At 37.4% G+C, this 13,181-nt stretch overlaps 1 protein-coding gene across 4 annotated transcripts in view; it reads right to left on the bottom strand.

Annotated features, from left to right (window-relative positions):
* Window positions 1–13,181, bottom strand: part of LOC107871491 (TATA-binding protein-associated factor BTAF1) — a 52,309-nt gene that overhangs the window by 21,468 nt on the left and 17,660 nt on the right. For 3 of the 4 annotated variants that reach the window (XR_007053737.1, XM_016718447.2, XM_016718455.2), the window contains exons 6-10: window positions 11,381–11,462; window positions 6,601–6,938; window positions 3,698–3,806; window positions 3,007–3,613; window positions 2,335–2,467 (exon numbers count right to left, since the gene is read on the bottom strand). Coding sequence is in view for 3 of the 4 variants with exons in the window: in XM_016718447.2 (XP_016573933.2) it covers window positions 2,335–2,467; window positions 3,007–3,613; window positions 3,698–3,806; window positions 6,601–6,938; window positions 11,381–11,462 (1,269 nt within the window). In the remaining variant the exon portion in view is untranslated. Of the gene's footprint in view, window positions 1–2,334; window positions 2,468–3,006; window positions 3,614–3,697; window positions 3,807–6,600; window positions 6,959–11,380; window positions 11,463–13,181 lie in introns of all 4 variants that reach the window. The other variant, XM_016718462.2, reaches the window with a different exon arrangement.

The raw sequence follows: 13,181 nt of genomic DNA, 5'->3' as shown, positions 1-13,181 counted from the left end.
TTTTAGTTATTGTAGACGTTTTAAGGTAGAGGAGGTTAGAGAGGTTGTTCGCAGGATGCGAATGGGTAGGGCGACGGGGCCTGATGAGATACCTGTGGATTTTTGGAAGTTTTCTGGCGAGGCTGGTTTAAGGTGGTTGACTGGATTGTTTAACGGAGTTTTCAAGAAGGCGAAAATGCCCGAGGCTTAGAGGTGGAGTACTATGATCCCTCTTTATAAGAACAAGGGTGACATTCAGAGTTGCAATAACTATAGGGGTATTAAGTTATTGAGTTACTCTATGAAGATTTGGGAGAAAGTGGTCGAGGTGAGGCTGAGACGGATAGTGTCTATTTCGGAGAACCAGTTTGAATTTATGCTAGGCCGCTCGACGAAGGAGGCAATTCACCTGGTACGGAGGCTGATGGAACAGTATAGGGAAAGGAAGAAGGACCTGCACATAGTGTTTATCGACTTGAAGAAAGCATACGACAAAGTCCCCAGGGAGGTGCTCTGGAGATGCTTGGAGGTGAGTGGAGTCCCGGTGGCATATAGCAAAGCAATTAAGGACATGTATGATGGAGCTAAAACTCAGGTGAAGACGGCGAGAGGAGACTCAGAGCATTTCACTGTCTGCATCAGGGATCTACTCTTAGTCCCTTTTTGTTTGCTTTGGTGATGGATGTGTTGACGCGGCGTATTCAAGGAGAGGTGCCTTGGTGTATGCTTTTTGTAGATGATGTAGTTTTGATTGATGAGACGCGGGGGGGTGTGAATGATAAATTAAAGGTGTGGAGACAAACTCTTGAGTCTAAAGGGTTCAGGTTGAGTAGGAGCAAGGCAAAGTATTTGGAATGCAAGTTTAATGACGTGAGGCTGGAGAATAAGGTGGTAATGAAGTTGGAATCACAGGTGGTATGTAAGAGGGATAGTTTCAAGTATCTCGGGTCCGTGATTCAGGGTAACGGTGAGATTGACGAGGATGTCTCGCACCATATTGGGGCGGGATGGATAAAGTGGAAGCTCGCTTCGGGGGTGTAGTGTGATAAGAAGGTGTCGCCCAAGCTTAAAGGCAAATTCTATAGGGTGACAGTCCGTCCGGCCATGTTGTATGGAGCGGAGTATTGGTCAGTTAAGAACTCCCACATTCAAAAAATGAAGGTGGCGGAAATGCAGATGTTGCGTTGGATGTGTGGGCTGACTAAGGGGGATAGAGTTCAGAATGAGACTATCAGGGAGAAGGTTGGTGTGACTCCAGTGGAGAATAAGATGAGAGAAGTCCGATTGAGATAGTTCGGACACGTGATGAGGAGGGGCATGGATGCCCCGGTTCGTAGGTGTAAGAGGCTAGCTTTGGATGGTTTTAGGCAGGGTAGGGGTAGGCCGAAGAAGTACTGGGGAGAGGTGATTAAGCGGGACATGGAGCAGTTACAGCTCACTGAGGACATGACCCTAGATAGGAAGATCTGGAAGACGCGAATTAGGGCAGAAGACTAGGGCCAGTTTGGGTCGCTAGTGTAGAGAATTACTTGGTGGGGGTATTATTCTTGTTATGATACCTTGTTTCATGCTTTATTACGAATCTGTTTACTTTTCTCTGTTTACTATTACTTGTGGGTGTCGTATTTATGTTATGCCATATTGTTCCATGCTTTACTATGAATTTGTTTAGTATTCCGCGTCTCGAGCCGGGGGTCTATCGGAAACAACCTTTCTACTTCTTTAGAGGTAGAGGTATGGACTGCGTACATCTTACCCTCCCCCAGACCTCACTATGTGGGAATACACTGGGTTTGTTGTTGTTGTTGAATTTTGTGTTGTCTAATACTAGATGGGCCCATATGTTCCACCCAAGCTTTTTGGTTGAGGAATAGAAAAGGGAAAAAGTTGTCACTGTGCAAAAGAAAGACCGATAGCTTTATTTTAGTCCTCTCTTCACGCATTCTGCCTTTACACTATTTGATAAAAGAGATCATGACATTAAGTTTTGCCAATGCTATTGATTTACTTGCATAATCTCACATAGAAGGAATAATTGAGATTTCCGGTTAGAAGCTAGTACAATAGGATATGTGTATAAACTATGTTTTACCTGAGTCAAACACTTTCTAGCATTCTAAGACACGGTGAATTGGATAAATGGAGCAAAGGGAATAATACAAGATATGGTAAGGCTTTACAATGCTCATTAATTGGTTCAAATGAAAGTGAATTGCAAGAAGTACAACAACCATACTAGTCCAATTGGAGATCACTAAATACAGGGAAAGGAGAGTATCAACTTGCAATGGAAGTTAAAAATCTTAAATGCCTTACTCGCTGTACCATAAAAGGCTAAGCCTGGCTCATATTTACCTGCATCTGTAGCAAGATATTCAGCGTCTCATGAACTAGAGTAGGATGCATGTACTTAAGCACAACGCCCAAAGCCTGCGCACAAGTCTCACGAACAGGAGCCACAACTTGATCCGATACATAGTCTCCAAAACTGTCAGACAGAATTAGCAAAAAAGATGGGGGATGGGGTGGGGTATATCAGTAACCTATAGAAAATAACCATTCATATCGAGAAAATATGAAATCAAGGGATGAAAGGACAGCAGTAACACAACAAGGTTCCATTCCAAAAACTGTCAACAGAGATAAAGAGAGAAATTGGGGGTCAGTAACCTAAGGAAAAATAACCCTCCACATAAGGAATTACGGATTCAAGCAGGGGAAACCAGTAATAAACAAAGTTGAGATACAGCTAAAGAAATATCTTGGAAAAGGCAGAAAAAGAAGATAAAGAGCACACTGCAAGCCTCAAATATTTGAACCAGAAAGAGTACAATGGTGCAATATTTAGGCAGCTTTATTCCTGTTTGTTATTCCAAAACATCTCTCAATATTTACAGATTAAAAAGTGCTGTCTTCCTTTTCTTTTTTCTTCTGGATTATTCTTTTTATTTTTAAATTTGTTTGGATGGTGGAATTAAGAACAAACCGAAACTCAGAGATATCAAACCAAGGGAGGGGAGACCATACCGTTCCAATGATAAGACACACAAGAAACGAATAGCACAATCCTGAAGAAATTCACAATTCTTGAGCCAAGAATGCCTAGCCAATTTAACCAAGTTCATCAGCTCACAATTCTCAGGAAGGTTTTCTAAAATACCCATCTTTTCCATCGAAGTTTTATACACGCCACCTTCCTTCTCCTCTGACATATCATTTCCCAGGCTTCCACCACTGAGATGAGATTGGGACTCCAACTTAACAGAACCAATGCTAAATTCACCATTTGCCCGTTCAGCAGCCAAACTCAATCCAGCATCTTCCACTTTTACACCAACACCGCCAGGATCACCATCCCTGCTGGTACAGACCATGGTATCCATAGGGAAATAAGATGCATCTTCAGGTTCAACCTTCAGTTTCTTGGAAACTGACTCTAACTCATCAGGAGGAACTTGCATATTCAGATCAATTGGTCTCTCCCTTTTGACAGTATCATTGTCCAGACTCTCTTTTATTTTAACATTTAATGCACCCTCACATCTCAAATCTGGAATGATAACTCCTGCATTAGCACCTTGATGAGTTAAGATCTCTCTCATAGCCATGACACTGCCATGACGAACCTCCCATACTGAAGAAGAAATCAGAAACAAATATCTCAGAAGAAAACCATGAAATGAATATTAAGCGCAACAGGATAATGGAAGTTGCTTACAAGGATCAAACATATCAAGGATGAGTTGCTCAACAAAACTCTGAAATTGCCAAGTCTTATCTCCATCATACTCTAGAACATCTTCATCAGAGATGTTTTCACCAAGTAGCTGCAGAAAAAATATTTCAAGACTTGTATTTGAGGTTGATAATATAAATAAAAATTGATAATTACTAAAGCACGTGCTTTTTAAATGCAGATGTGAATGATATACACAAATTTATCAAAATACTAGACCAGAAATTTTTTTCTTGTAGAATATATACAACAACATACCCAATGAAATCCCACAAGTGGGGTCTAGGGAAAATATGACAAGAAAAAATTAACACAGTGGAGACGACTGCCATTTCCATGATAAAAGTTCTAGGAAAGAATAAAGAAGTTTGAAAACTGAGGCACAGTTGATCAATTGATTGAAGGAGAGCATCTTATAAGATCAAAAGAATGACTCGGATTGATCTTCAAGGGTAGGTATGTTAAAGCCGAATCTCTACTGATCATTAATATTGTTTCTTTATTATGTGGACGAAATAATATTGATTGTTAAAAAAGATAAGTTCCGCTTCATCATCATACCTTCAATTCTACAAAACACCCAACTCTATATTGGTCACATTGTTAATGAAGAACTTCACGTTAATCACACATCTACCACACCTTCAATTCTAAACGACTTGAACAGTTCAAAACTACAATAAACGACCCAATAAACCACTAACAATTAGAAATTTAGACAATGATGACACATCTTGCACACATGATCTTAACTATAAATTAACCAATAACCAACAAATTCACCCCGCAAGCTGTAATGTCAAATATTCAGGGCAGTCATCAAGTTTGATGTCAACTGTATCTTCAATTCTATTTAAACAGTTCAAAGTAACCCACTTCCACAGTCACAAAACTCTCCTAGAACTTCCCAGAATAAGCAATAGTTCAAATTCACCAGTGGTTCCATATTTTGCATACAAATCTCAAGTTCTCAACTGTAATAGCTAACAAACTTACTCAGCCCATAACCTTTAATTCTAAATTTACGTGAAAATATAACTCCCAGATTCACTGAACCATGATGACTTAGGTAGCTCTCAAATTTATCAGCACCACATCATAAACATCCTCTAGATACGATGCCAGTCCAACTCTGACAAGTTTATGTCCAGTTTGCGACTAGGTTTACTTTGCAAGAAGGGATCATAAAGCACAACACAGACATCAAGATATCATGAACTGTGTTCCTTTTACAACAGCATTGCAAAGCCTGAGAGAGACATCAGGGTAAAGGAAAGAGCAGCTATCTACAAAGGCAACACCTGAAATCTGCCCAAAGTCACAGAGACAACTATCTAAGAACAGCCCACATTCCTAAACTTGGTCCTGAAGCAACCGCTCACAGAAAAGATTGCAAGTTGCACTTCCATACTGATTCAGTAGCAATGAACATCAATTTGTAAAAGAAACGTGGCATCAAGCAGATGAACTTACTAGAAGCAACGCAAAGCAACTACGGATAACTAATAGATAGAGAGGTCCAGCTCAAAGTATATATAGCTGTGGTGCCAAGACAAGATTCAAGTATAATCCTAGACAGAGACCTGGAGACCTAGACTTTTCCAGATTAATGAGTGGACTTAGATTTGATAGCAATTGCACAATGAAGACTCAGGGATTTATAAGTTCCAAACTAACAAACTTACTAAGAACCTGAAGGCAAGGTAACATCACGAAAACACCACAACAGAGCATTCATTGACAGCATAAAAAAAACAAATCCCATGTGCAATGCCATACAAAATTAACCCTTCAAGACTGTACTAACATCTATCCACAAATGAAATAAGAAAAACAGAAGAAAAAAGCTAAAATGCATCCACAAAAAGTTATACGATCATCAATATAATTAGGATTAGGGGTGGGCATGGTATGGTATGGTATATACCGAATGTCATACCGAAATTTAAATTTTTTATACCACGGTATAGATGTTATGATATTTGGTATGGTATTTGGTAGGAGTTTTAAATTATTTTGGTATTTGGTACGGTATTTGGTATTTATGCAATAAATACCGAAATACCGTATATCGCACCGAAGTTTGTTAATAATATATAAAACCCGTATATATTATATTTAAGATTATTAAATATATTTATATATCATCCATTAGCCAATTAAACATAAAAGTAACTTTTATTCTGAAATAAATTTTTTCGGAAGCTTATTATTTAGGAGTACTATGCTTAAGTTTGGTAATGTTATTCAGAGTTTGCATCTTGGACTACTCAATCGTGATTGAAATATTCTTTTTGTGTAATTGATTAACAAAGATAGTTGTTAGTCTGATATGATTGAGATGTTTTTAAAGTTTAAAGTTATAGTTTTTTAATATGAATATATGTAAGTCGAAATCAAATAAAGTATGGTTACCGAATTACCATACCGTAAAATACCGAAACCGAATTTAAAAATACCGAACCATACCGAACTAAATTGGTATGGTAATGGTATTGTTCTTTTAGATACCAAAAATCGAAGTTACCGTACCAAATTTTAAAATACCGTACTGTACCATGCCCACCCCTAATCCGGATATCTGAACTCTAAAAGTTTGTATGCAAAAAAGGACTCTTTTAATGTAAAGAAATTTTTCACTCAATTAAACGCATAGATATGTTTCTTTAGCATACTCAGTGTGATACGAGAGCAGTAAATATAAATTTCAATCTCAAAAGACAAAGAAAACGAAGAAAAAGAGATCATAGCAAAACCAAAAAACATGATGATACTAGAAGAGGGTGACTTCCAGCACATGAGTGAAAATACATATGCATATCAACGTTCGTAGCACCTTGTATCTGAATTGTTGAAGTGTACAGCACAGTTGAATATCTACTAACCTTATTAGAGCTCGACATATCGGGACACATGCTCCTAGGAGATATTATATCTTGTGGTTGTGGAGCTTCTGTATCTCCATCCTTATTCCATCCTTTTGTTTGGTCCTTTGAGCTTATTTTTGCTTTCCGCTTCAAAAGATTTAGTTCCCGTGCACTTGGCCTCCGAGATCTAACAGTTGGTACCATTTTTGCAACAAAATGCCGTATATTGTCAACAGGCCTTGATGAATAATATTGAGCAGCAACACCATTTCCTGGAGAATTAGATCTCTGCATGATCAGGTCCTCGTCCCTTATCATTTCATTGACATCCATGAACTGTTCACACACATCTAATCCTGATTACGAGAATGACTACCTGTTAGTTTACAAATAATTTATTTGTTTAGCCACATGAGAGAGAATAATAAAACACACACACTGCATCAACTAGCAGAGACGAGGGAACCAACATCAAAAATTTTCACGTGAGGAAAACGCAGTTACCATCTAAAAACTGGTTACAATTAACTCAATCAAGAAAAATGAGCAAAAGCGAGTGAAAGTTGAAATTGAAAGAGCAAACATGTTCCCTAAGAAAACTTATTTCCACTAGCGACTTCTAATTAGTTGGACTCAGTAGAACAGTGGAGCATTCCTCTAACTAACAGCATCTATAATTTACTATGCTGAATGCACTTTGAACAGAGGAGGTCCCACAGCCCAGCAATACCAACAACTGGACCAGTAAATGTCAAGGCTACTAATACTGCCATATCCGCCATCTACTGATGTACAGAAACAAGAGTTAAGCTTGGTGTGAGAAATTTGGCCTAAATGATCCAAGAACAATATCATCATGGAATGCTAGCGCATGCACTTATGGGTGGTTATGTAACTTGAAATACAGAATCTAGTAAACAAACTCATACAGTTTTCTTCTTTCTTCCAAATACAGGTGGTCAGGTGTGTAACTGAGATTCAATCTATGTAGTACTTCGTAATAACCTCACACACCTAACACAGTTTCTTCCTCATAGCTGTCCCGAGTCTAATCACACGACATATCCTCAAGTTGGGCTTCCTACAGATCATAACTACCATCGACCACCCAATAAGAAATACTTTTTAGCTGTTTCCATGAAATTTACATGGTAATCACAGACAAAAATTTAGAAAACTGCAATAAGTTCTAAAAATTGGTATTCAATTGGTTGAATGAAATAAATGACAGCATAAATTTCATTTGTTTCTTCTCCAAGTTGTGTGGAAGTTCATCGATAACAGCAAGGAATGCCTACCTAAGATATTATTGATTTACTCGTTCCGACCCAACCCCAAAGAAAGAACATAATACAGCACGAGGTGATTCATGCATAGCTTCCATCTTGAACAAAGTCAATCAGATAAGCCTTGGGTAGTGACTAAGAACATGCTCAGGTTTTTTAGATTTAAACTGTGAGACTCACTTTAGATTTATCCCAAAATTATGTCTAATTTTCTAGAAGGGAAACCAATTCTCCACAAAATTCAGTACTCTTTATTTTTATTTATCAACAAAGTACTTTTAAAATCTACTTTTGCACCCACTTTCACTCCAATACAGTAAAACTCAAAACTCTTATCTTAGTAACAGTATGCAAACAATGGGACCACTGACATAAGGAAGAAAGTGGGTGAACACATTGCACAAATGTGATCCACAACATAACATAGGAAACTAGACAATTGATCTTGATTATAATTATTTACTCTGCGTTGCAATTCAATCTCTTCTTAATGGCACCAGGTCACCTCTTTTTTTTTTTTGATAACTGGTAAGATTTGTATTCTTCAGCATTAAGGGAAGGTTGGCCACCACCAAAAAAAAGAAGCAATTACAAGTCTCCTATTAATATCACTATTCCTCTGTATCCACTATACATAGTTGTTTACATCAAAATAGTAAAGATAAAATGCAGTTCCATTAAACTTTGTGAATAGAATTGGACCTATTTTCAAAACATTTACCACTTCTCTCTAACCACACAGACCACCAGATCCATGATGACACTAATCTCCACTATTTCTTCTGACTTTTCCAACCTCCCCTCCTAATCCAGCAGCTCAAAACATCTGAGGTGTGCTCTGGCATTGTCCAGCTGTAGCCTTTTATGTTAAGGAAGAGGCTCCATAGTTGTGTAGTGAAACTGCAATGTAGGAAGAGATATTTGTTTGTTTCCCGTCATATTATACAAGAAACATCTGGGAACTAGCTGCCTTCCTTTCTTCTGTGACACTTCTTGAGTTAAGCATGCCTTCTTAATCACTAACCAAGTAAAACACTTTACCTTGGTGGGGATAATACTTTTCCTGAAGTAATTCCAGTGATATTGATACCCCCCCCCCCCCCCCCCCCAAATACTTCTAGACCTCTTTTACTGTGAAGACCCCATCCTTGCTATGTTTCCAGAGCAACCTATCTGCCACTGGAGTGATAGTGTTGGCCCCTCCTAATTTCCCAAGCAAGGTAGCCACCCTATCCACTTCCCAATCATTTAGCAACCTTCAGAAAGAGATGTCCCATCCCTATAATGACCAGCAATCACTCGCTTTAGCTTCAGGATTTGCACATATCCGGAAGAGGTCAGGAAATTGATCATTGAGGGGAAATTGATCAATCCATCCATCATGCCAGAAGCTTGTCTTGATTCCATTGCCTACCTTAATACTAAGGCTGGCTTCCATCAGTGGCCAAATATTCCTAATAGTTCTCCACACCCCCACACGATAAGGATCAGAGACTATCTTTGAACACCGGAGATTGATTTCACCAAACTTTGCCACAATAACTTCTTTCCATAAGGTGCCTTCCTCTTAAGTGTATCTCCATAGCCACTTCATGAGTAAGCTTCATTCATCTAGCTTTCTTTTTCTTCCTCTTCGATTACAGAAAAAATCACGACTGCCAAGGGTGCACAGTTCAAACTCGGTAGATAATTGTACACCCGTTTAACCTTCTCCAATTAAATACCACGCTTTTGTCTGCAATAGGGTTCAAAAACCCATGACGAGAATCTAACCTGCACACCATATGTTGCTCTCCTACCACTAGACCAAAGTTCCAGAGGCCTTTCATCCATCTAGCTCCTACCACTAGACCAAAGTTCCAGAGGCCTTTCATCCATCTAGCCTTCAAGTTTCCTCCTCCTTACTCATCTTTTGCAATACATTTTTAATCTCCCCCCAAAGAAAAAACAGCTTATCCCCAGTTATATCAGGTAAAAGATTTCATTGATAATAACGAGGCCAAAAAGCTGTATACAAGAGTACAGCACATCCCATATATAATGAGGAAACAAGAAAAAGAAGCTTGTTATTTGAAGAAGCTTATCATTGCCATCAAAGGAAGAGCTTCATCTACCATAAGCATAAGTGGCAGAATAGAAAAGGAGCTTGACTAAAGAAGCTTGTTTTTTAAAGAAACTTTATCATTGCCATCCGTGGAAGACCTTCATCTACCATAAGTGGAGGAGAGAAAAGGATCTTGACTAAAAGATGCTCAGAAATCTGCTTAATACATTAACCTCTTCACGCCCTTCATGGAGATAATAATCCCTGCTACTTTGAGCGTTTAGGGGCTTAAAACTACTAAGGAAAAGAACGTTGCAATAACAGACACAAACACCATCAGAAGTCTCAAGGCTGCGTATATTATCAAAGAGATAGGATATCTTGTTAATTGCACGACACTTCAACCTTTATCTTGTTAATTGCACGACACTTCAACAGTGTAACAGAGCTGAATCAATTATTAGAGCCCTTCATAAAATACCCTCACTCTTGAAATATCTTATAAGAAACTCCTCTCTTTTATTGTCCTCAATTTCAGCTGCCAAAATCCCAGCCATGATAGTCATGGAGAAACCCTCCCCTTAATTGACCAATCACCAACTCACTAAAGCAAACAGAGAGATTTTAGTTGTACTCTTTTCACATACAAGATATTTACGACAAGCTCATCCATTTCTGATCAACTGTGAGAAAGCGACCAGATCAGTCTACCAAAAATCCAGACCTACTCGTCCATGGAAAATTGCTAAAATATACTCGTTAAAATTTTCATTCTCGCTCAACAACTACAGCACTCAATGTCACCTTCATATCACAAATCCTAGAAAGATCTCTTCACCTTCTCCAAAAAAAGACTAATTTCCACCTAGGCTTACCTCAAACAAAAGCAGGCGAATTATGAGGTAAACCAAACGAAGATTTTTTTAACGGCAGATCTAACTAAAGCCTCTCTACGAACACAGCTTTTCTACCATTTGACAACACTCCTATACCCACCCTGCTAATTTTTCTGGCCCATTGATACAGTTAACCAATTTTAATACTCCCTCCGTCCCATTTTATGTGTCGCCATTTGACCGGGCACGGAGTTTAAGAAATAAATGATGACTTTGTGAAGTTTACAAAATTGCCCTTCTTAAATCTTACTTTTTAATTGTCTTTTCTAATAAAGCAGGACCCACTAAGGATAAAATAGGAATTATGCCATTACATAGTTACCAAATAAGGAAAGATGGCATTCTTTTTGAGACGGACTAAAAAAGAAATAATGACACATAAAATGTGACGGAGGGAGCAGTTTCAATACCACAAACACACAAGCAGCACTTCAATCAGATATCTTTATCTTTCTGATTTAGTTATAAAGCAGTTTTCTATTCTCAAAAAGTTGTAAAGTATTTTTAATGGCATTAAAATCATTAGTTATCACCAAGATAAGTCAGCTAGCCAGCAATTGATTTGAACTCACCCAATCGACGTCGCAGGTTTTGTTTCTGGCGTGCCAACCGCTCCCTTGAATTCTTGCTATTGTCCGTAGGAATATCATACTCCTGAATAAAGACAATATAAAGCATTGAGTAATACACTTGCACATTAATTTTAAAATATGATAAAAGAACAAAATTCAAAAAAAAAAAAAGCAAAAAGAAATCATTAGATCAAGGAAAACAGGACACACATTCTGAAGTTCAGGATATTGGCTGTCAATTTCTAAGTTGCTCGGACTCTCCAAAAATGTTGCCGCACCCGTGTCGGATCCTTCAAAAATACACTATTTTTGGAGGATCCGACACGTACCCATAGACATTTTTGAAGAGTCCGAGCAACTTGGTCAATTTGTGCATTTGTCTTCAGTGAGATGCAAATATTATATTGGGTCATTCTACCTCCAAGATAAATGGAGGATCAACAGTGTCCTTATCCTCCCATAATTTAAAGCTACAGCCTACAGGTTTCAATCAATTACTGCTCCAAAGACATGACAGACAGCACCACCTTTTACCTCATATTTTTCCCATCCACAAATATAGTCCTTCACGGATCGATGCAGTTAGGATACAAACTAAGAATCACTCTTCAATAAGATCTTTTCTAAGGAAAAAAAAAAATCTTGGGCCTCAAATGATTGTTATACTAAATAGAAGATCAGCAGTATACCAACTAAGAGTCTACTCTTTGATGAATTTTTTTCCCTGAAAGATCATTCTCAGAGACAACGATACTGCAAAAGATTAACTTAAAAACTTGTAGTTCTTCCTCACCTTTTAAGTTAGCTACTAGTCATGAGAAGCCCGTGCAATACATGGGCCCCAACATGTATCTTAAATTAATATTATTATTATAATAATAATAATAAAATTATAATATTTATTTATTTAAAGAAATATTTGTTTTTATTCCACATCTACTATACTATATGTTGTTGATATTCATCCAATTTTAATTGGTCTTTTTAATTGCGAACTTGACATGTTTTACTTACTAATAAGAGGGAAAGCACACAGCAGACCGTCAACATGTCTGCTTTAGTTGTGTGCTTAAGGAATGAAAGCGGCATTTGGTTTGGTGGATGAAGCCACAATTTTCATGTCAAGGGTCTTGAGATCGAACCTCAATAGCTACACTATTTTTTTTTAGTCTTATAATTGGGGTTTGGGGGCCACAAATTAAAGCATTAAAATGCTATGCTCTGCATTGATTACTAGTCTAATAACAAACAATTTTTCCCGATATTATCTCTTAATGATTGGCTAGGTGAAATTTTCTTTTACACACAATATTACGTAAATTTGGTTATTAAGTATTGTATATTACTCTCAATCTTAATTTATGTGGCATCTTACAAATTTTAAAATCCAATCAAATCTATTTTTAAGAGTAATTTCATAAATTTTTAAAATATTTTGAATTATTAATCATTTTGACTCAAATATATAATTTTGTTTCAAAAAATTTGAAGATTCTATGTTCAAATTCATATTTAAATTTAAACATTTCACTATCAAAATTTGAACTATGTCACATAAATTGTAACAACAAAAATATGTGTTTATGTTCTATTACTCTAAAAACATTTAGAGTTATTCAAAATTGGAAGAAAAGATTTACAATTATCCACAATTGAAAGAAATATGTGAATTACTAAAATATCAAAAAAGAAAAAACAAAGATACATACTAACAGCCAAATCAAGTAGTCAAAGCAGAGCATAGCATTTTAGTGCATTAATTTGTGGCCCCAGACCCCAAATTATAAGACTCAAAAAAAAA

The sequence above is a fragment of the Capsicum annuum genome, chromosome 1 (assembly GCF_002878395.1).
Source record: "Capsicum annuum cultivar UCD-10X-F1 chromosome 1, UCD10Xv1.1, whole genome shotgun sequence".
NCBI lineage: Eukaryota > Viridiplantae > Streptophyta > Magnoliopsida > Solanales > Solanaceae > Capsicum > Capsicum annuum.
This window is presented reverse-complemented; position numbering and strand designations above follow the sequence as displayed.